At 64.2% G+C, this 23,008-nt stretch overlaps 2 protein-coding genes across 2 annotated transcripts; both read left to right on the top strand.

Moving 5' to 3' along the window:
* Window positions 1-208: 208 nt before the first annotated feature.
* On the top strand, window positions 209-7,940 carry LOC124620332 (uncharacterized protein DKFZp434B061-like). Its single transcript, XM_047147006.1, has 5 exons — window positions 209-255; window positions 4,641-6,229; window positions 6,593-6,853; window positions 7,034-7,417; window positions 7,513-7,940. Exons 1-5 carry the CDS (start codon window positions 209-211, stop codon window positions 7,938-7,940), a joined length of 2,709 nt encoding a protein of 902 aa, XP_047002962.1.
* Window positions 7,941-22,146: 14,206 nt separating this feature from the next.
* Window positions 22,147-22,473, top strand: LOC124620331 (male-specific sperm protein Mst84Db-like). The gene has a single exon (XM_047147005.1). The coding sequence runs from the start codon at window positions 22,147-22,149 to the stop codon at window positions 22,471-22,473; it is 327 nt and encodes a 108-aa protein (XP_047002961.1).
* Window positions 22,474-23,008: the final 535 nt, after the last annotated feature.

Below are 23,008 nucleotides of genomic sequence, written 5' to 3'. Positions count from 1 at the left end.
CTGAAAAGCAGAGAAGTAAATAGACTATAGGTGCATTGGTGGAGTGGAAGCTGTGTAGTGGTGGAATGGGACCAGGAAGGGGATAGGTGGGTAAAGGACAATGATTAACAAAGGTTGAGGCCAGAACGGTTATGGAATGTACAATATATTGCAGGATGTCTCCCACCTGCACAGTTCAGAAAAGCTGGTGTTGGTAGGAAGGATCCAAATGACAGATGTTGTGCAGCAGTCATTCTACAAGAACTTTTCTACAAGGTAATTCTCAGTGTTGCTTCATTAGCATGCCCTCATGTGTGCTGATGATCACAAAATCAACATGTCTCAGTGTTTCTAATTGTATGTTCTGTGTTCATATACATAACAACTAATTCTTTTCCCACTTTAGTTTTACTTGAATAAGATGCTAGAATGTAATCACATAACAACTAATTCTTTTCCCACTTTAGTTTTACTTGAATAAGATGCTAGAATGTAATCATAAAGTATTTAATTTATCCAACCCTGTGTTGGGGTGGTACTGAGATACATGCTGGACATCATTATTTTTAGAGGTCTCTAAATTTCCAAAGAGATAAAGAAGCTGTATTGTCTTGTTACTCCATCCTCTAATATTCTGATGAAATAAGCTAGCCTTACTTTCCTGTGGATACTTGCATATTTTGTGGGTCTGTTCAGTTATTTTGAGTTATTTCAAAACATGGTGCCTGTATCATAATTCTAAGCTAACACAGGTACCTCTATGACACCAGTAAACACAGAGATGTTGAGTGGTGTGATGGTATCTCATGCTCTATTTTCTGTAAGGAGATCAGGCTACGTATCTTACCCTCTCTTGTTCAGGTGTTGACTGTGTTTAGTAGAACATTGAGTCCCATTTTGGACAAGGTAGTTTTACACACATATTTAGTTTACTTATAACAAGCTTACACCACAAGTCAAACAGGATAAATTTGCAACTCGTATGTAGTTTTCTCTGGTATACCCTACTGTCAGTTTGAAGCTGTCCCCCAGATTGGCACCTTGGCATCTGATTGCACAGCTCCAGTCAGGGCTGGCTGAAGCAGGCTGTGACTAGCCATGAGGACATTGTGAGCTGTCCATAAATTTAGGTGGAAAATAATTGCTCCAGAATTTTATGTTCACATCTTGGGTATCTCCACAACCGTGTGACCCTAATCCAGTGTTTTCTTCATTTCTGTTCAGCCTGGGGCAACCATATGTTGCTTGGTATTGCACTGATTTAAAACCAATGGTAACTGACTTAGCATATTTTGATAAAATAAAACATATCAGTAACACTGAGGGGAGAAAAGTGATTTTAACATTTACTGTTGTCATATAAATGAAATATAAACAAAATGAATGACTTATAAAAAAATGTTGCTGACGATGTTCGGAGTAGGTATTAAAATCCATGGAGAAGAAATAAAAACTTTGAGGTTCGCCGATGACATTGTAATTCTCTCAGAGACAGCAAAGGACTTGGAAGAGCTGTTGAACGGAATGGACAGTGTCTTGAAAGGAGGATATAAGATGAACATCAACAAAAGCAAAACGAGGATAATGGAATGTAGTCAAATTAAATCGGGTGATGCTGAGGGAATTAGATTAGGAAATGAGACACTTAAGGTAGTAAAGGAGTTTTGCTATTTAGGGAGTAAAATAACCGATGATGGTCGAAGTAGAGAGGATATAAAATGTAGACTAGCAATGGTCAGGAAAGCATTTCTGAAGAAGAGAAATTTGTTAACATCGAGTATAGATTTAAGTGTCAGGAAGTCGTTTCTGAAAGTATTTGTATGGAGTGTAGCCATGTATGGAAGTGAAACATGGACGATAACTAGTTTGGACAAGAAGAGAATAGAAGCTTTCGAAATGTGGTGCTACAGAAGAATGCTGAAGATAAGGTAGGTAGATCACGTAACTAATGAGGTGGTATTGAATAGGATTGGGGAGAAGAGAATTTTGTGGCACAACTTGACCAGATGAAGGGATCGGTTGGTAGGACATGTTTTGAGGCATCAGTGGATCACAAATTTAGCATTGGAGGGCAGTGTGGATGGTAAAAATGGTAGAGGGAGACCAAGAGATGAATACACCAAGCAGATTCAGAAGGATGTAGGTTGCAGTAGGTACTGGGAGATGAAGAGGCTTGCACAGGATAGAGTAGCATGGAGGGCTGCATCAAACCAGTCTCAGGACTGAAGACCACAACAACAACAACAACAACAACAACAAACCTGTAGTCACCTTTTAATATATCTAAAATTTAAAAACCTCTCTCACACCGGCCTGAGTTAGCTTCACTGATCAGGATAGTAAAAACATGAGTATATTAAGGGAATTTTCATTGACAAAGCAGGCTTATCACATTCACACAGTTCAATACTGTTCTATCCTGATTAAATGAAGCTTAACTTAAATTCCATAAGGCAGTGAAGCAATGCCGAAGTCTCGGTGCGACGAAAATTGTCAGTCGATCTCGTGGAAACATTTGTATTAATTATTAACTTTCGGTGATCACATGGGGAAGACCAGAGATCTGCTGGTAAGACCGTGTTAGCCCATTTATTTGAAGTAACTGGATATCTTGAGCATACAAAACGGCAGGTTCGTCCAGTGTATATCAGACGTTTCCCACAAATCCCGTGCAACACAGCGTAGTAGGCAGACATTGTCAACAATAATAATCCTTTAAATAATATGCGAACACACTTACTTTAGTTTAGTTCATGTATTAAATTCCTTCTCATACAGAATCTCATCAAGTTGGCGACTAGCTCAACAATACATACATATACCTCCTTCTTTCACGACTAATCGGCAAGAAGTCCCTATTCTTTTCATAAGAGAAATCATAGATAGCAGAAAAGCTATTCCATGGAGTAAATGGACGCTCCAAGGAATAATTGGGCTTGAAACTACTTTGCATTGATAATCGGTAAGATAAGAAGAGATATTTCGAGATATTTACCGAGTTATATAATTTATAAAATTTCTAAAAATATCACGGAGAGACCGCTGCAAGAGACATTGCAACCTGACCAGAAGTTTTGTTCCTCCTGCCACCGAACTTCACTAATTCCAACTATATCTAACTTTAACCTATCCATTTCCCTTTTTAAATTTTCTAACCTACCTGCCTCATTAAGGGATCTGAAATTCCACGCTCCATTCTGTAGAACACCAGTTTCCTTTCTCCTGATAACAACATTCTCTTGAGTAGTCCCCACTCGGAGATGCAAATGGGGGTCTATTTTACCGTCGGAATATTTTACCCAAGAGGACGCCATCATCATTTAATTATACAGTAAAGCTGCATGCCCTCGGGAAAAATTATGGCTGTAGTTTCCCCTTGCTTTCAACTGTTCGCAGTACCAGCACAGCAAGGCTGTTTTGGTTAGTGTTACAAGGGCAGATCAGTCAATCTTCCAGACCATTGCCCCTGCAACTACTGAAAAGGCTGCTGCCCTCTTCAGGACCCACGCGTTTGTCTGGCCTATCAACAGATACCCCTCCGTTGTGGTTGCGTCTATGGTACAGCTATCTGTATCGCTGAAGCACACAAGCCTCCCCACCAATGGCAAGGTCCAAATTAATTCTCATCATTGATGGAATATGGGTATGGGAGCTATTCCTGAACTTTACTGTGTTACTAAGAAACACATTCTTGTTGTTCTTCTTGTTGGAATATTAAACATTATATTCGTTTGTTGGAAGTGATCAGTAATTAATTGCTTTTTGAGATTGGGTACTTGTGTCTTAACTGCATAAATCATTTAAGCATTAGATTACTTTTGAAAACAGTATGTGCAGGCAGCAATATAAGTTTCATTACCTGTTCTGTGAGTTATAATTTCGTTCTATCTTTTACTTACACTACCATAAATAATATATATTATTCAAGTTACGTAGGTGTTATATGTCAACAAACAACATAGTTGCTTCTATGTAGTTGTTTGTCAGATACTTCATCAAATTCTTTCCATACAACCTTGTTGACTGTAGCAGTGCATCTGCAAAAGAAATTACTACAAAGATGGGTTTCTGAACATCACTACTTCATGTTTCACTTCTCCTAATCCATATTATTAATTTTCTTTACTACAAATTCATCTTACTCCAGTGCTTCATACTCCTCGCTACATTTTGTTGATTGTGATGCACAGTGTCATTTAAAAAATACTAGTAAGTATCAAATTACATAGACAAAATATACCGTCATTATCACATCTATCTTATCATAACCATGACAATCATCTCATATACTGCACTTCAGTGCTCTAGCAAGGATATTATTTTACTTTAAACAACTTATTTTTCTGTAGTTTCTCTGACAGGCGTCTCACATCACAAGTACATGTCTTCAGAGACATCATTAAAGGCATCAGTATTTAAATACCCTTTCCTCCCTCAACTACAGCTTGAACAGGAATATGATAAAAACTATTCATGAAACTGCACATTACAGGTGCCATTGAAAATCCTGCCACTGCAGCTGAAGTACCATCTGCTCCAACTGTCTGCACAAGTGGTGGGCCAAGTTCACTGAGTCCCTGTTCCATCATACCTCCACATCTGATGGGATGACTGCTCACCCGTGGGCCTGGCCGACTGCACTGCTTCGCCGCCGCACCCAGTGGACCTGGCCAACTGCACTGCCACGCCGCCGCGCTGTGTGGGCCTGGCCGACCGCAGTGCCTCACCGTCTTGCCCTGTGAGCCTGGCCGACCGCACTACCTCGCCACCTCACCGCGTGGGCCTCGTCGACCGCACTGCCTCGCCGCCCCACCATGTGGGCCTGGGGGACCGCACTGCCTCGCCGTGTGGGCCCGGCCGACTGCACTGCCTCGCTGCCTCGCCGCATGGGCCTGGCCGACCGCACTGCCTCGCTGCCTCGCCGCGTGGGCCTGGCCGACCGCACTGCTTCGCCGCGTGGGCCTGGCCGACCGCACTGCCTCGCCGCATGGGCATGGCCGACCGCACTGCCTCGCTGCCTCGCCGTGGCCGAGCGCACTGCCTAGCCGCATCGCCGCGGCCGAGCGCACTGCCTCGCCGCCTCGCCACGGCCGAGCGCACTGCCTCGCCGCCTCGCCGCGGCCGAGCGCACTGCCTCGCCGCCTCGCCGCGGCCGAGCGCACTGCCTCGCCGCCTCGCCGTGTGGGCCCGGCCGACTGCACTGCCTCGCTGCCTCGCCGCATGGGCCTGGCCGACCGCACTGCCTCGCTGCCTCGCCGCGTGGGCCTGGCCGACCGCACTGCTTCGCCGCGTGGGCCTGGCCGACCGCACTGCTTCGCCGCGTGGGCCTGGCCGACCGCACTGCCTCGCCGCGTGGGCCTGGCCGACCGCACTGCCTCGCCGCCTTGCCGCGTGGGCCTGGCCGAACACACTGCCTCGCCGCCACGCCGCGTGGGCCTGGCCGACTGCACTGCCTCGCCGCCTCGCCGCCTCGCCGCCTCGCCGCCTCGCCGCCTCGCCGCCTCGCCGCCTCGCCGCCTCGCCGCCTCGCCGCCTCGCCACATGGGCCTGGCCGACCGCACTGCCTCGCCGCCTCGCCGCGTGGGCCTGGCCGACCGCACTGCCTCGCCGCCTCGCCGCGTGGGCCTGGCCGACCGCACTGCCTCGCCGCCTGACCCCGTGGGCCTGGCCGACCTCACTGCCTCGCCACCTCGCCGCGTGGACCTGGCCGACCGCACTGCCTCGCCGCCTCGCCGCGGCCGAGCGCACTGCCTCGCCGCATCGCCGCGTGGACCTGGCCGACCGCACTGCCTCGCCGCCTCGACGCGTGGGCCTGGCCGACCGCACTGCCTCGCCGCCTCGCCGCGTGGGCCTGGCCGACCGCACTGCCTCGCCGCCTCGCCGCGTGGGCCTGGCCGACCGCTCTGCATCGCCGCGTGGGCCTGGCCGACCGCACTGCCCCGCCGCGTGGTCCTGGCCGACCGCACAGCTTCGCCGCCTAGCCGCGTGGGCCTGACCGACCACACTGCCTCGCCGCGTGGGCCTGGCCCACCGCACTGCCTCGCCGCCTCGCGGCGTGGGCCTGGCCGAACGCACTGCCTCGCCGCCTCGCCGAGTGGGCCTGGCCGACCGCACTGCCACGCCGCCTCGCCGCGTGGGCCTGGCCGACCACACTGCCTCGCCGCCTCGCCGCGTGGGCCTGGCCGACCGCACTGCCTCGCCGCCTCGCGGCGTGGGCCTGGCCGACCGCACTGCCTCGCCGCCTCGCCGCGTGGGCCTGGCCGACCGCACTGCCTCGCCGCCTGACCGCGTGGGCCTGGCCGACCGCACTGCCTCGCCACCTCGCCGCGTGGACCTGGCCGACCGCACTGCCTCGCCACCTCGCCGCGGCCGACCGCACTGCCTCGCCGCCTCGCCGCGTGGGCCTGGCCGACCGCACTGGCTCGCCGCCTCGCCGCCTCGCCGCATCGCCGCGTGGGCCTGGCCGACCGCACTGCCTCGCCGCCTCGCCGCGTTGGCCTGGCCGACCGCACTGCCTCGCCGCCTCGCCGCGTGGGCCTGGCCAACCGCACTGCCTCGCCGCCTCGTCGCGTGGGCCTGGCCGACCGCACTGCCTCGCCGCCTCGCCGCGTAGGCCTGGCCGACCGCACTGCCTCGCCGCCTCGCCGCGTGGGCCTGGCCGACCGCACTGCCTCGCCGCCTGACCCCGTGGGCCTGGCCGACCTCACTGCCTCGCCGCATCGACGCGTGGACCTGGCCGACCGCACTGCCTCGCCGCCTCGACGCGTGGGCCTGGCCGACCGCACTGCCTCGCCGCCTCGCCGCGTGGGCCTGGCCGACCGCACTGCCTCGCCGCCTCGCCGCGTGGGCCTGGCCGACCGCTCTGCATCGCCGCGTGGGCCTGGCCGACCGCACTGCCCCGCCGCGTGGTCCTGGCCGACCGCACAGCTTCGCCGCCTAGCCGCGTGGGCCTGACCGACCACACTGCCTCGCCGCGTGGGCCTGGCCCACCGCACTGCCTCGCCGCCTCGCGGCGTGGGCCTGGCCGAACGCACTGCCTCGCCGCCTCGCCGAGTGGGCCTGGCCGACCGCACTGCCACGCCGCCTCGCCGCGTGGGCCTGGCCAACCACACTGCCTCGCCGCCTCGCCGCGTGGGCCTGGCCGACCGCACTGCCTCGCCGCCTCGCGGCGTGGGCCTGGCCGACCGCACTGCCTCGCCGCCTCGCGGCGTGGGCCTGGCCGACCGCACTGCCTCGCCGCCTGACCGCGTGGGCCTGGCCGACCGCACTGCCTCGCCACCTCGCCGCGTCGACCTGGCCGACCGCACTGCCTCGCCACCTCGCCGCGGCCGACCGCACTGCCTCGCCGCCTCGCCGCGTGGGCCTGGCCGACCGCACTGGCTCGCCGCCTCGCCGCCTCGCCGCATCGCCGCGTGGGCCTGGCCGACCGCACTGCCTCGCCGCCTCGCCGCGTTGGCCTGGCCGACCGCACTGCTTCGCCGCCTCGCTGCGTGGGCCTGGCCGACCGCACTGCCTCGCCGCCTCGCCGTGTAGGCCTGGCCGACCGCACTGCCTCGCCGCCTCGCCGCGTGGGCCTGGCCGACCGCACTGCCTCGCCGCCTGACCGCGTGGGCCTGGCCGACCGCACTGCCTCGCCACCTCGCCGCGTGGACCTGGCCGACCGCACTGCCTCGCCGCCTCGCCGCGGCCGAGCGCACTGCCTCGCCGCATCGCCGCGTGAACCTGGCCGACCGCACTGCCTCGCCGCCTCGACGCGTGGGCCTGGCCGACCGCACTGCCTCGCCGCCTCGCCGCGTGGGCCTGGCCGACCGCACTGCCTCGCCGCCTCGCCGCGTGGCCCTGGCCGACCGCACTGCCTCGCCGCCTCGCCGCGTGGGCCTGGCCGACCGCACTGCCTCGCCGCATGGGCATGGCCGACCGCACTGCCTCGCCGCCTCGCCGTGGCCGAACGCACTGCCTAGCCGCCTCGCCGCGGTCGAGCGCACTGCCTCGCCGGCTCGCCGCGGCCGAGCGCACTGCCTCGCCGCCTCGCCGCGGCCGAGGGCACTGCCTCGCCGCCTCGCCGCGTGGGCCTGGCCGACCGCACTGCCTCGCCGCCTCGCCGCGTGGGCCTGGCCGACCGCACTGCCTCGCCGCCTCGCCGCGTGGGCCTGGCCGACCGCACTGCCTCGCCGCCTCGCCGTGTAGGCCTGGCCGACCGCACTGCCTCGCCGCCTCGCCGCGTGGGCCTGGCCGACCGCACTGCCTCGCCGCCTCGCCGCGTGGGCCTGGCCGACCGCTCTGCATCGCCGCGTGGGCCTGGCCGACCGCACTGCCTCGCCGCGTGGTCCTGGCCGACCGCACAGCTTCGCCGCCTCGCCGCGTGGGCCTGACCGACCACACTGCCTCGCCGCGTGGGCCTGGCCCACCGCACTGCCTCGCCGCCTCGCGGCGTGGGCCTGGCCGAACGCACTGCCTCGCCGCCTCGCCGAGTGGGCCTGGCCGACCGCACTGCCACGCCGCCTCGCCGCGTGGGCCTGGCCAACCACACTGCCTCGCCGCCTCGCCGCGTGGGCCTGGCCGACCGCACTGCCTCGCCGCCTCGCGGCGTGGGCCTGGCCGACCGCACTGCCTCGCCGCCTAGCCGCGTGGGCCTGGCCGACCGCACTGCCTCGCCGCCTGACCGCGTGGGCCTGGCCGACCGCACTGCCTCGCCACCTCGCCGCGTGGACCTGGCCGACCGCACTGCCTCGCCACCTCGCCGCGGCCGACCGCACTGCCTCGCCGCCTCGCCGCGTGGGCCTGGCCGACCGCACTGGCTCGCCGCCTCGCCGCCTCGCCGCATCGCCGCGTGGGCCTGGCCGACCGCACTGCCTCGCCGCCTCGCCGCGTTGGCCTGGCCAACCGCACTGCCTCGCCGCCTCGCTGCGTGGGCCTGGCCGACCGCACTGCCTCGCCGCCTCGCCGTGTAGGCCTGGCCGACCGCACTGCCTCGCCGCCTCGCCGCGTGGGCCTGGCCGACCGCACTGCCTCGCCGCCTGACCGCGTGGGCCTGGCCGACCGCACTGCCTCGCCACCTCGCCGCGTGGACCTGGCCGACCGCACTGCCTCGCCGCCTCGCCGCGGCCGAGCGCACTGCCTCGCCGCATCGCCGCGTGAACCTGGCCGACCGCACTGCCTCGCCGCCTCGACGCGTGGGCCTGGCCGACCGCACTGCCTCGCCGCCTCGCCGCGTGGGCCTGGCGACCGCACTGCCTCGCCGCCTCGCCGCGTGGCCCTGGCCGACCGCACTGCCTCGCCGCCTCGCCGCGTGGGCCTGGCCGACCGCACTGCCTCGCCGCATGGGCATGGCCGACCGCACTGCCTCGCCGCCTCGCCGTGGCCGAACGCACTGCCTAGCCGCCTCGCCGCGGTCGAGCGCACTGCCTCGCCGGCTCGCCGCGGCCGAGCGCACTGCCTCGCCGCCTCGCCGCGGCCGAGGGCACTGCCTCGCCGCCTCGCCGCGTGGGCCTGGCCGACCGCACTGCCCCGCCGCCTCGCCGCGTGGGCCTGGCCGACTGCACTGCCTCGCCGCCTCGCCGCGTAGGCCTGGCCGACCGCACTGCCTCGCCGCCTCGCCGCGTGGGCCTGGCCGACCGCTCTGCCTCGCCGCGTGGGCCTGGCCGACCGCACTGCCTCGCCACGTGGGCCTGGCCGACCGCACAGCTTCGCCGCCTCGCCACGTGGGCCTGACCGACCACACTGCCTCGCCGCGTGGGCCTGGCCCACCGCACTGCCTCACCTCCTCGCGGCGTGGGCCTGGCCGAATGCACTGCCTCGCCGCCTCGCCGAGTGGGCCTGGCCGACCGCACTGCCACGCCGCCTCGCCGCGTGGGCCTGGCCGACCGCACTGCCTCGCCGCCTCGCCGCGTGGGCCTGGCCGTCCGCACTGCCTTGCCGCCTCGCCGCGTGGGCCTGGCCGTCCGCACTGCCTTGCCGCCTCGCCGCGTGGGCCTGGCCGACCGCACTGCCTCGCCGCGTGGGCCTGGCCGACCGCACTGCCTCGCCGCGTGGGTCTGGTCGACCGCACTGCCTCGCCGCGTGGGCCTGGCCGACCGCACAGCTTCGCCGCCTCGCCGCGTGGGCCTGACCGACCACACTGCCTCGCCGCGTCGGCCTGGCCGACCGCACTGCCTCGCCACCACGCCGCGTAGGCCTGGCCGACCGCACTGCCTCGCCGCCTCCCCGTGTGGGCCTGGCCGACCGCACTGCCTCGCCGCCTCGCCGCGTGGGCCTGGCCGACCGCACTGCCTCGCCGCCTCGCCGCGTGGGCCTGGCCGACCGCACTGCCTCGCCGCCTCGCCGCGTGGGCCTGGCCGACCGCACTGCCTCGCCGCCTCGCCGCGTGGGCCTGGCCGACCGCACTGCCTCGCCGCCTCGCCGCGTGGGCCTGGCCGACCGCACTGCCTCGCCGTCTCGCCGCGTGGGCCTGGCCGACCGCACTGCCTCGCCGCGTGGGCCTGGCCGTCCGCACTGCCTCGCCGCGTGGGCCTGGCCGACCGCACTGCCTCGCCGCGTGGGCCTGGCCGACCGCACTGCCTCGCCGCCTCGCCGCGTGGGCCTGGCCGACCGCACTGCCTCGCCGCGTGGGCCTGGCCGACCGCACTGCCTCGCCGCGTGGGCCTGGCCGACCGCACTGCCTCGCCGCGTGGGCCTGGCCGACCGCACTGCCTCGCCGCGTGGGCCTGGCCGACCGCACTGCCTCGCCGCGTGGGCCTGTCCGACCGCACTGCCTCGCCGCGTGGGCCTGTCCGACCGCACTGCCTCGCCGCGTGGGCCTGTCCGACCGCACTGCCTCGGCGCGTGGGCCTGGCCGACCGCACTGCCTCGGCGCGTGAGCCTGGCCGACCGCACTGCCTCGCTGCGTGGGCCTGGCCGACCGCACTGCCTCGCCGCGTGGGCCTGGCCGACCGCACTGCCTCGCCGCGTGGGCCTGGCCGACCGCACTGCCTCGCCGCGTGGGCCTGGCCGACCGCACTGCCTCGCCGCGTGGGCCTGGCCGACCGCACTGCCTCGCCGCGTGGGCCTGGCCGACCGCACTGCCTCGCCGCGTGGGCCTGTCCGACCGCACTGCCTCGCCGCGTGGGCCTGGCCGACCGCACTGCCTCGCCGCGTGGGCCTGGCCGACCGCACTGCCTCGCCGCGTGGGCCTGGCCGACCGCACTGCCTCGCCGCGTGGGCCTGGCCGACCGCACTGCCTCGCTGCGTGGGCCTGGCCGACCGCACTGCCTCGCCGCGTGGGCCTGGCCGACCGCACTGCCTCGCCGCGTGGGCCTGGCCGACCGCACTGCCTCGCCGCGTGGGCCTGGCCGACCGCACTGCCTCGCCGCGTGGGCCTGGCCGACCGCACTGCCTCGCCGCGTGGGCCTGGCCGACCGCACTGCCTCGCCGCGTGGCCCTGGCCGACTGCACTGCCTCGCCGCGTGGGCCTGGCCGACCGCACTGCCTCGGCGCGTGGGCCTGGCCGACCGCACTGCCTCGGCGCGTGGGCCTGGCCGACCGCACTGCCTCGGCGCGTGGGCCTGGCCGACCGCACTGCCTCGGCGCGTGGGCCTATCCGACCGCACTGCCTCGGCGCGTGGGCCTGGCCGACCGCACTGCCTCGGCGCGTGGGCCTGGCCGACCGCACTGCCTCGGCGCGTGGGCCTGGCCGACCGCACTGCCTCGGCGCGTGGGCCTGGCCGACCGCACTGCCTCGGCGCGTGGGCCTGGCCGACCGCACTGCCTCGGCGCGTGGGCCTGGCCGACCGCACTGCCTCGGCGCGTGGGCCTGGCCGACCGCACTGCCTCGGCGCGTGGGCCTGGCCGACCGCACTGCCTCGCCGCGTGGGCCTGGCCGACCGCACTGCCTCGCCGCGTGGGCCTGGCCGACCGCACTGCCGCGCCGCCTCGCAGCGTGGGCCAGGACGACCGCACTGCCTCGCCGCCTCGCAGCGTGGGCCAGGACGACCGCACTGCCTCGTCGCCTCGCCCTGGACGACCGCACTGCCTCGTCGCCTCGCCCTGGACGACCGCACTGCCTCGCCGCCTCGCTGCGTGGGCCTGGCCGACCGCACTGCCTCGCCGCCTCGCTGCGTGGGCCTGGCCGACCGCACTGCCTCGCCGCCGCGCCGCGTGGGCCTGGCCGACCGCACTGCCTCACGACCGGACCTCATGGGCCTGGCCGACAGCACTGCGTCACGACCGCAACTCGAGTGCCTGGCCGACAGCACTGCCTCACGACCGGAGCTCACGGGCTTGGCAGACTGCTCGGCCTCACGACCGCAACTCACGGGCCTGGCCGGCAGCACTGGATTATGACCATACCTCACGGGCCTGGCCGACAGCACTGCCTCACGACCAGTCGTTATGCGCCTGGCCGACAGCACTGCCTCACGACCGCCCCTGATGCGCCTGGCCGACAGCACTGCCTCACGACCGCCCCTGATGCGCCTGACGGACCGGAGTGCCCCACCACCGCCCCGGATTCGCCTGGCGGGCCTCAGTGCCTCACGACTGCTCCAGATGGGCCTGGCGGACTGCACTGCCTCACGACCGCATCCGATGGGCCTGGCGGAATGCACTGCTTCACATCCGCACCCGATGGGCCTGTCCCATCCGCCACCGCACCTTATTGCCTTGGCCAACTGTAGTGCTCGCCGTCGCACCTGATGGGCCTGGCCCGACTGTAGTGCCAAGCCACGACACCTGATGGGCCTGGCCCGGCTGTAGTGCCTTGCCGCCACACCTGATGTGCCGGGCCCAACAGTGGTGCATCGCCGCCACACATGATGGGGTCCAGCCCGAAAGTAGTGCCTCATCGCCACACCTGATAGGCTTGGCCCGACCACAGTGCTTCGCTGACACACCTGACGTTTCTGGCCCGACCACACTGCCTCGCCGCCGCAACTGATTGGCCTGGCTGACCATAGTGCCTCGCCTCCGGACATGATGGACGTGGCCCGACCGCAGACCGTTGCCTCCACCCTTGATGATACTGGCCCGACCGCAGTGCCACGCCGCCACACCTGATTGGCGTGTCCCAACCACAGTGCCCCGCCGCCACACATGATGGTCCTGGCTCGACCACAGTGCCTCGCCTCCGCACCTGATGGGCCTGGTCCGACCGCAGTGCCTCGCCGCTGCACCTGATGCGCCTGGTCCGACTGCAGTGCCTCCCTCCACACCAGATGGGCCCGGTCCGACTGAAGTGCCTTGCTGCCGCACCACATGGTGCTGGCTCCACCGCAGTGCCTCACCGACATTCCATGTGGCCTGACCCGACGGCAGTGACTCGCCGCGCAGCCCCATAGGCGTCGCCAACCACACTGCCTCGCCGCTGCACCTGTTGGGCCTGGCCGTCCACAGTGCCTCGCCGCCACGACCCGTATGCCCGTTCCGACAACAGTGCCTCGCTGCCGCACCTGATTGGCCAGGCCGACCGCAGTGCCGAGCCGCCGTAACCAATTTTCCTGGTCGACAGCAGTGCCTAGCTCAATTGCCTGGCCCACCCTCAGTGCCTCAGCGCTGCATCTGATTGGACTTGTCCACCGGCAGTGTTTCGCCGCAGCACCTGTTGGGCCTGGCCCACCAGCAGTGCCTTGGCGCCGCACCTGATTGGACTGGCCCACCTGCAGTGTTTCGCTGCCACACCCGTTGGGCCTGGCCCGACAGTTGGACAGTAGTGGCTCGCCGCCACACCTGATGGGCCTTGCCCGACCGTAGAACCTCGCCGCCCCACCTGATAGTCCTGGCCCGACCGCAGTGCCTCGCGCTGCACCTGATGGGCATGGCCCAAACGCTGTACATCGATGCCGCACCTGATGCGCCTACCCGACCGCACCTGATGCGCCTACCCGACCGCACCTGATGCGCCTACCCGACCGCACCTGATGCGCCTACCCGACAGCACCTGATGCGCCTACCCGACAGCACCTGATGCGCCTACCCGACCGCACCTGATGCGCCTACCCGACCGCACCTGATGCGCCTACCCGACCGCACCTGATACGCCTACCCGACCGCACCTGATACGCCTACCCGACCGCACCTGATACGCCTACCCGACCGCACCTGATGCGCCTACCCGACCGCACCTGATTATCCTGGCCCGACCACAGTGCACCACCACCGCACATGATTGGCGTGGCCGACCGCAGTAACTCACTGCCTCAACCGATGGACTTGGCCAACCGCAGTAGCTTGCCGCTGCAACTGATGGGCCAGGCTGACTGCATTGCCTCACCACAACACCTGATATGCCTGACGCACCACATTGCCTCTCATCCTTTCCTGATGTGCCTGGCCGACTGAAGTGCCTCGCCGTCGCACCTGATTGGCGTGGCCGACCGCAGTGCCTCGCTGCCGCACCTGATTGGTGTGGCCGACTGCAGTGCCTCGCTGCCGCACCTGATTGGTGTGGCCGACTGCAGTGCCTCGCTGCCGCACCTGATTGGCCTGGCCGACCGCAGTGCCTCGCCGCCGCACCTGATTGGCCTGGCCGACCGCAGTGCCTCGCCGCCGCACCTGATTGGCCTGGCCGACCGCAGTGCCTCGCCGCCGCACCTGATTGGCTGGCCGACCCCAGTGCCTCGCCGCCGCACCTGATTGGCCTGGCCGACCGCAGTGCCTCGCCGCCGCACCTGATTGGCCTGGCCGACCGCAGTGCCTCGCCGCCGCACCTGATTGGCCTGGCCGACCGCAGTGCCTCGCCGCCGCACCTGATTGGCCTGGCCGACCGCAGTGCCTCGCCGCCGCACCTGATTGGCCTGGCCGACCGCAGTGCCTTGCCGCCGCACCTGATTGGCCTGGCCGACCGCAGTGCCTCGCCGCCGCACCTGATTGGCCTGGCCGACCGCAGTGCCTCGCCGCCGCACCTGATTGGCCTGGCCGACCGCAGTGCCTCGCCGCCGCACCTGATTGGCCTGGCCGACCGCAGTGCCTCGCCGCCGCACCTGATTGGCCTGGCCGACCGCAGTGCCTCGCCGCCGCACCTGATTGCCCTGGCCGACCGCAGTGCCTCGCCGCCGCACCTGATTGGCCTGGCCGACCGCAGTGCCTCGCCGCCGCACCTGATTGGCCTGGCCGACCGCAGTGCCTCGCCGCCGCACCTGATTGGCCTGGCCGACCGCAGTGCCTCGCCGCCGCACCTGATTGGCCTGGCCGACCGCAGTGCCTCGCCGCCGCACCTGATTGGCTTGGCCGACCGCAGTGCCTCGCCGCCGCACCTGATTGGCCTGGCCGACCGCAGTGCCTCGCCGCCGCACCTGATTGGCCTGGCCGACCGCAGTGCCTCGCCGCCGCACCTGATTGGCCTGGCCGACCGCAGTGCCTCGCCGCCGCACCTGATTGCCCTGGCCGACCGCAGTGCCTCGCCGCCGCACCTGATTGGCCTGGCCGACCGCAGTGCCTCGCCGCCGCACCTGATTGGCCTGGCCGACCGCAGTGCCTCGCCGCCGCACCTGATTGGCCTGGCCGACCGCAGTGCCTCGCCGCCGCACCTGATTGGCCTGGCCGACCGCAGTGCCTCGCCGCCGCACCTGATTGGCCTGGCCGACCGCAGTGCCTCGCCGCCGCACCTGATTGGCCTGGCCGACCGCAGTGCCTCGCCGCCGCACCTGATTGGCCTGGCCGACCGCAGTGCCTCGCCGCCGCACCTGATTGGCCTGGCCGACCGCAGTGCCTCGCCGCCGCACCTGATGGGCTTGGCCGACGGCAGTGCTTCGCCGCCGCACCTGATGGGACTGGCCGACGGCAGTGCTTCGCCGCCGCACCTGATGCGCTTGGCCGACGGCAGTGCTTCGCCGCCGCACCTGATGGGCCTGGCCGACAGCAGTGCTTCGCCGCCGCACCTGATGCGCTTGGCCGACGGCAGTGCTTCGCCGCCGCACCTGATGGGCTTGGCCGACAGCAGTGACTCGCCGCCGCACCTGAAGGGCCTGGTCCGACTGCAGTGACTCGCCGCCGCACCCCATGAGTCTAGCTGACCGCAGCTTAACTGCGTAATTGACCACAATGGCTCACGACTGCACCTTAAGGGCCTAGGTTACCACACTGGCTCACGATCCTACTCTACGGGTCTAGGTACCCACACTGGCTCACGACCCCATCTTAATGGCTTAGGTGACCACACTGGCTTATGACACCACCTTAATGGCATAGGTGACCACACTGTCTCACAACTACTCCTGAAGCCCCTAGGTGACCACGCTGCCTCACGACCGCTCCTAAAGAGACTAGGTGACCAAACTGCCTCACAACCGCTCCTGAAGTGCCTAGTGACCACACTACCTGAGGCCCGCACTGCGTCTGGACTGCTTGTGATGAGCCTGGGCTACCTCACAGCTTCACGACCACACCTCATATATACGGCTGGAGTTTTTGTTTCGAGACCAACCTTCATTTCCCCGGCTGACTGTTCTACATCCCTACCGAGCTATTGAGCCTGGCCAAAACTCTGCCGCAAGACTGTACCAGAAGTGACCGGCTCATCGCACTGCTCCACACTCATGCCAAATGGGAATAGCTGAACACATTGATTTACACACGCTACTGAAGGGAATGACTGTTTACTGCGCTTCATGAGGCCAACGTGTGCTTCTTGCTGACTGCCAGGAAACACTTCCTCACATTCCCACCTCATGGTACAAGTTGATGGGCCTATCCAAACAAACCGCCTCGAAACAAAACCTGATAGACGTTGCAGATCCTGCCGCATTATGACTGAACGTGATGGTCCTTGCCGACTGCTCTGCTTCCAGACCTGAATTAATGGCCATTGCTAAAGGGCATGGCCATCTGTAGTGTTTAACTATGATGATGGATGGGTTAGGCTGAACAAACCGCCTCGAAACCGCATGTGATGGGCCTGACCAATTGCTTAACCTCATGAACGTTTATGATGGGAAAGGAAGACCGCTCTGTACGACGACTGCACATGATGGGAGACATCTCTACCACACAACCACACTTGATGGGCCTGGTCTATGGCGCGTGATGCACTGGGCCGAAAGCACGACCTCACAACAGCTCTAGATTGACCTGGACATAAGCACCGGATCAAGACTGTACCTGATGTGCATCAATGAACACAGTGCCTCACGACCTCACCTAATAGGCCTGGCTGACACAGCTGTCCACACGATGACACCGCATTGGCCTTCCGGACTGCACTGCATCACGACCGCACCTGATAGGCCTTGCGGACTGCACTGCATCATGACCGCACCAGATGGGCCTTGCAGACTGCATTGCCTCACTACCACTCCTGATGGGCTTGGCGGACTGCGCTGCCTCAAGACCGCACCTTATGGGCCTGGCCCGACCGCACCTTATGGGCATGGCCCGACCGCACTTGACGGGCGTGGCCCAACTGCACCTGACGGGCCTGGCCGACCGCAATAGCTCGCCGCTGCAAATGATGCGCCTTGCCTGACATCAGTGTCTCCCCGCCGCATCTGATGGTCGTGCCCGATCGCAGTGCCTCGCCGCTGCAGCTGATGGGCCTGGCCGACCACAGTGGATCGTCGCAACATCTAATAGGCCTGGCCACTGCACCTAATGCGCCCGACCGACCACAGTGCCTCGCTGACGCACCTTATGGGCCCGGCCGACCGCAGCGCCTCGCTGCCGCACCTTATGGGCCCGGCCGACCGCAGCGCCTCGCTGCCGCACCTTATGGGCCCGGTCGACCGCAGTGCCTCGCCGCCGCACCTAATGGGCCCGGTCGACCGCAGTGCCTCGCCGCCGCACCTTATGGGCCCGGCCGACCGCAGTGCCTCGCCGCCGCACCTTATGGGCCCGGCCGACCGCAGTGCCTCGCCGCCACACCTTATGGGCCCGGCAGACCGCAGTGCCTCACCGCCGCACCTTATGGGCCCGGCCGACCACAGTGCCTCACCGCCTCACCTTATGGGCCCGGCCGACCGCAGTGCCTCGCCGCCGCACCTTATGGGCCCGGTCGACCGCAGTGCCTCGCCGCCGCACCTAATGGGCCCGGTCGACCGCAGTGCCTCGCCGCCGCACCTTATGGGCCCTGCCGACCGCAGTGCCTCGCCGCCACACCTTATGGGCCCGGCAGACCGCAGTGCCTCACCGCCGCACCTTATGGGCCCGGCCGACCACAGTGCCTCACCGCCTCACCTTATGGGCCCGGCCGACCGCAGTGCCTCGCCGCCGCACCTTATGGGCCCGGTCGACCGCAGTGCCTCGCCGCCGCACCTAATGGGCCCGGTCGACCGCAGTGCCTCGCCGCCGCACCTTATGGGCCCTGCCGACCGCAGTGCCTCGCCGCCGCACCTTATGGGCCCGGCCGACCGCAGTGCCTCGCCGCCACACCTTATGGGCCCGGCCGACCGCAGTGCCTCGCCGCCGCACCTTATGGGCCTGGCCGACCGCAGTGCCTCGCCGCCGCACCTTATGGGCCCTGCCGACCGCTGTGCCTCGCCGCCGCACTTTATTGGCCCGGCCGACCGCAGTGTATCGCCGCCGCACCTCATGGGACCGGCCGACCGCAATGCTTTACCGCCGCACCTCATGGGGCTAGCAGACTGCAGTGCCCCGCCGCCGCACCTCATCCGCCTGGCCGACCGCATTAGATTGTTACAACACCTAATAGGCCTCGCTGACCGCAGTGCCTCGCCGCCGCACCTCAAGGGCTCGGCTGACAGCAGTGCTCCGCCGCCGAAGCTCATGGGCTCGGCTGACCGCAGTGTTTCGCCGCCGCTCCTCATGGGCTCGGCTGACCGCAGTGTTTCGCTGCCGCTCCTCATGGGCTCGGCTGACCGCAGTGTTTCGCTGCCGCTCCTCATGGGCTCGGCTGACCGCAGTGCTTCGCCGCCGCTCCTCATGGGCTCGGCTGACCGCAGTGCTTCGCCGCCGCTCCTCATGGGCTCGGCAGACCGCCGTGCTTCGCCGCCGCACCTCATGGGCTCGGCTGACTGCAGTGCTTCGCCGCCGCACCTCATGGGCTCGGCTGACCGCAGTGCTTCGCCGCCACACCTCATGGGCATGGCTGACCGGAGTGCTTCGCCACCGTACCTCATGGGCTCGGTCGACCGCAGTGCATAGCCGCCGCCCCTCATGCGCCTGGCCGTCTGCAGTGCCTCACCGCCGCACCGCATGCGCCTGGCCGTCTGCAGTGCCTCACCGCCGCACCGCATGCGCCTGGCCGACTGCAGTGACTCGCAGTTGCTCCCGATGCACCTGTCCGACCGCAGTGCCTTGACGGCACACCTGTTGGGCCTAGCATAAAGCAGTGCCTCGCGCGCTCACCTGTTGGATCTGGCTGACCGCAGTGCCTCGCTGCCGCACCTGAAGGGACTGGCCCACCCACAGTGCCTCGCTGCCGCACCTTATACGCCTGGCCTGACCATAGTGCCTCGCCGCCACACCTGATGGGCCTGGCCCGACCACAGTGCCTCACCGGTGCACCTGTTGGGCCTGGCCCGACAGTAGGACAGTAGTGGCTCCCTGCCACACCTGATAGTCCTGGCCCAACCACAGCGCCTCGCCGCCGCACCTGATGGGCCTCGCCCGACCACAGTGCCTTGCCGCCGCACCTGATGGGCCTGGACCACCCGAAGTGCCTCGCCGCCGCACCTGATGGTCCTGGCACGCCCGCAGTGCCTCACTGTCACACCTGATGGGCCTGGCCGACCGCAGAGTCTCACCGCCACTCCTCATGGGCCTGGAGGACTGCAGTGCCTCGCCGCCGCACCTCATGGGCCTGGCCGACCACAGTGCCTTGCTGCCACACCCCGTGTGTTTGGATGACCGCAGTGACTCGAAGCCGCTCCCCATGGGCCTGGCCGACCGCAGTGCCTTGCCCTGCACCTCGTGGGCTATGCTGACCAGATTCCCACGCAGCCGCATCTGTTGGCCCTCCAAGACCTCAGTGCTTCACCGGCCCACCTGTTGGGCCTGGCCCAACCGCAGTCCCTTACCACCGCACTTGATGATCCTGGCCCGATCGCAGTGTTCTGCCGCCGCACCAGATTGTCCAGTCCCCACCGTAGTGTCTTGCAGCCGCTAATGTTGCGCCTGGCCGACTGTAGAGCCTCGCCACCGCACCTGATGGGCCTTGCTGACCGCAGTGCCTCGCTGCCGCACCTGATGGCCTGGCCTGACTACAGAGCCTCGCCGCCGCACCTGATGAGCCACGCCGACTGCATTGCCTCGCTGCCAAACCTGATGGGCCTGGCCTGACCACAGAGCCTCACCGCCGCACCTGATGGGTCTGGCCTGACTGCAGTGCTTCGGCGCCTCATCTGATGGTCCTGGCCCGACCGCAGTGCCTTGCAGCTGCAACCGATGGGCCTGGCCTGACCGCAACCAATGGGCCTGGCCCGACCGCAACCAATGGGCCTGGCCCGACTGTACCTGATGGGCATGGCCTGACCACAGTGCACCATCAGCGCATATGATGGGCCTGGCCTAACCGCATTGCCTCTCAGGCGCACCTGATAGTCCTGGCTGACAGCAGTGCCTCGCCGCCGCGTCTCATGGGTTTGGTCAACCACATAGCCTCGCCGCAGCACCTGATTGCATGGCCCAGACGGACGTTCTCGCCGGAGCACCTGATGTGCCTTGCCGACCGCAGTGCCTCGCCGCCGCACCTGATGTGCGTTCCTGACCGTATCGCCTCCGTGCGGGAACTGCTGTGCCTCACCTACCACATTGCCTCGCATCCGTGCTTGATGTGCCTGGCCGACCACAGTGCCTCGCCCTCGTTCCTGATTGGCCTCTCCGACCGCAGTGCCTTGCCCCCGTTCCTGATTGGCTTCTCCGACCGCAGTGCCTTGCCCCCGTTCCTGATTGGCTTCTCCGACCGCAGTGCATCGCAGCCACACCTGATGGGCCTGGCCGACAGCAGTGCTTCACCGCTGCACCAGAAGGGCCTGGCCTGACCGCACTGCCTCACTGCCGCACATGATGGGCCTTGCCCGACCCTAGTGCCTCGACGCCGCACCTGAAGGGCCTGGTCCGACTGCAGTGCCTCGTTGCTGTACCTGATGTGCCTGGCCGAACGCAATGCCTCTCCACTGCGCCCCGTCAGCCTGGCCGACCGCACCTTAAGGGCCTAGTTCACCACACAGGCTCACGGTCTTATTCTACAGGCCTAGGTACCCATACAGGCTCACGACTCCACCTTAATGGCCTAGGTGACTACACTGGCTCACGACTCCACCATAATTGCCTAGGTGACCACACTGTCTGATAACCACTCCTGAAGGGCCTACGTGACCACACTGCCTCACAACCACTCCTGTAGGGCCTAGCTGACCACACTGCCTCACAACCGCTCCTGAAGGGCCTAGGTGACCACACTATCTTAGGCTCGCACTGCGTCCGGACTGCATGTGATGAGCCTGGCCTACCTCACAGCTTCACGACCACACCTCATATGCATGGCTGGCCCTTTTGTTTCGAGACCAACCTTCGTTTCCCTGGCTGACCGCTCTATGTCCCTACCGAGCTATTGAGCCTGGCCAAAGCTCTGCCTCAAGACTGTACCTGAAGTGACCGGCTCATCGCACTACTTCACACTCATGCCAAATGGGAATAGCTAACCACACTGATTCACGCTAGCTACAGTTTGGAATGACTGTCTACTGTGCTTCACGAGCCCATAATATGGTTCTGGCTGACTGCCAGGAAGCACTTCCTCACATTTCCACCTCATGCTACTAGATGATGGGCCTAGCCAAACAAACTGCCTCAGAACCCCACCTGGTAGACATGGCAGACCCTGCCGCATCACGATTGAATGTGATGGTCCTTGCCAACTGCTCTGCTTCCAGACCTGAATTAATGGCGATGGGTGATTCCTAAAGGGCATGGCCGTCTGTAGTGTTAAACTATGCTGGGCTGAACAGACCACCTCAAAACCGCACGTGATGGGGCTGACCGGTTGCTAAGCCTCACGATCTCTTATGATGGGAAAGGAAGATCGCTCCGTATGACGACTGCACATGATGGGCGACATCTCTGCCACACAACCACACCTGATGTGCCTGGTCTATCTCACCTGATGGGCCTGGTCCATGGCACATGATGGACTGTGCTGACAGCACAGCCTCACAACAGCTCCAGATTGCGTTGGACATCAGCACCGCATGATGACTGTACCTGAAGGGCCTTGATGAACACACTGCCTCACGACCTCACCTAATGGGCCTGGCCGACACACCTGCCGCACAACGACACCTGCATCACGACGACACCTGCGTCACGACCACACCTGATTGGCCTGGCGGACTGCACGGCTTCACGACCACACCTGATGGGCCTTGCGGACTGCACTGCCTCATGACTGCTCCTGATGGGCCTTGCAGACTGCATTGCGTCATGACTGCTCCTGATGGGCCTTGCGGACTGCACTGCATCATGACTGCTCCTGATGGGCCTTGCGGACTGCACTGCCTCATAGCTGCTCCTGATGGGCCTGGCGGACTTCGCTGCCTCCCAACAGCACCTGATGGGCCTGGCCCGACCTAAGTGCCTCGCCACCACACTTGATGGGCCTGGCCCGACCACAGTGCATCGTCGCTTCACTTAATGGGCCTGGCCCGAACGAAGTGCTTCACTGCCACACCCAGTGAGATTGGCCGACCGCACCTAAATTTCTAGGTGACCACACTTCCTCACGACCGCACCTTAAGGTCCTAAGTGGCCACACTGCCTCACAACACCTCCTGAAGGGCCTAGGTGACCACACTGCCTCACAACCGCACCTGAAAGGCCTAGGTGAACACACTACCTGCGGGCCATGGTGCCACAGTACTGCAACTGATAAGCCTGGCCTACCTCACAGTTTCACGACCACCCCTCATATGCATGGCTGGCCCTTTTCGTTTCGAGACCACACTTCATTTCCTAGGCCGACTGCTCTACGTCACTAACTAGGTATTGAGCATGGCCAAAAGCTTAGCCTCAAGACTCTATATGATGTGCCAGGCTCATCAGACTGCTTCACACTCATGCCAAATGGGAATGGCTGACCACACTGCTACACGCCTGATACTGATGGGAA

The sequence above is a fragment of the Schistocerca americana genome, chromosome 6 (assembly GCF_021461395.2).
Source record: "Schistocerca americana isolate TAMUIC-IGC-003095 chromosome 6, iqSchAmer2.1, whole genome shotgun sequence".
NCBI lineage: Eukaryota > Metazoa > Arthropoda > Insecta > Orthoptera > Acrididae > Schistocerca > Schistocerca americana.
The sequence above is the reverse complement of the archived record's forward strand: the minus strand, read 5'-3'. Positions and strand labels throughout refer to the sequence as shown.

Bases quoted from the DNA above. Each gene is read 5' to 3' on its own strand.
- LOC124620331 (XM_047147005.1), top strand. From the start codon at position 22,147: ATGGGCCTGGCCGACACACCTGCCGCACAACGACACCTGCATCACGAC.
- LOC124620332 (XM_047147006.1), top strand. From the start codon at position 209: ATGACAGATGTTGTGCAGCAGTCATTCTACAAGAACTTTTCTACAAG. The intron at 6,230-6,592 runs GTGGGCCTGGCC...CTCGCCGCGTAG, and splicing joins CTGCCTCGCCGCCTCGCCGC to GCCTGGCCGACCGCACTGCC. The intron at 7,418-7,512 runs GCCGCCTCGCCG...CTCGCCGTGTAG, and splicing joins CTGGCCGACCGCACTGCCTC to GCCTGGCCGACCGCACTGCC.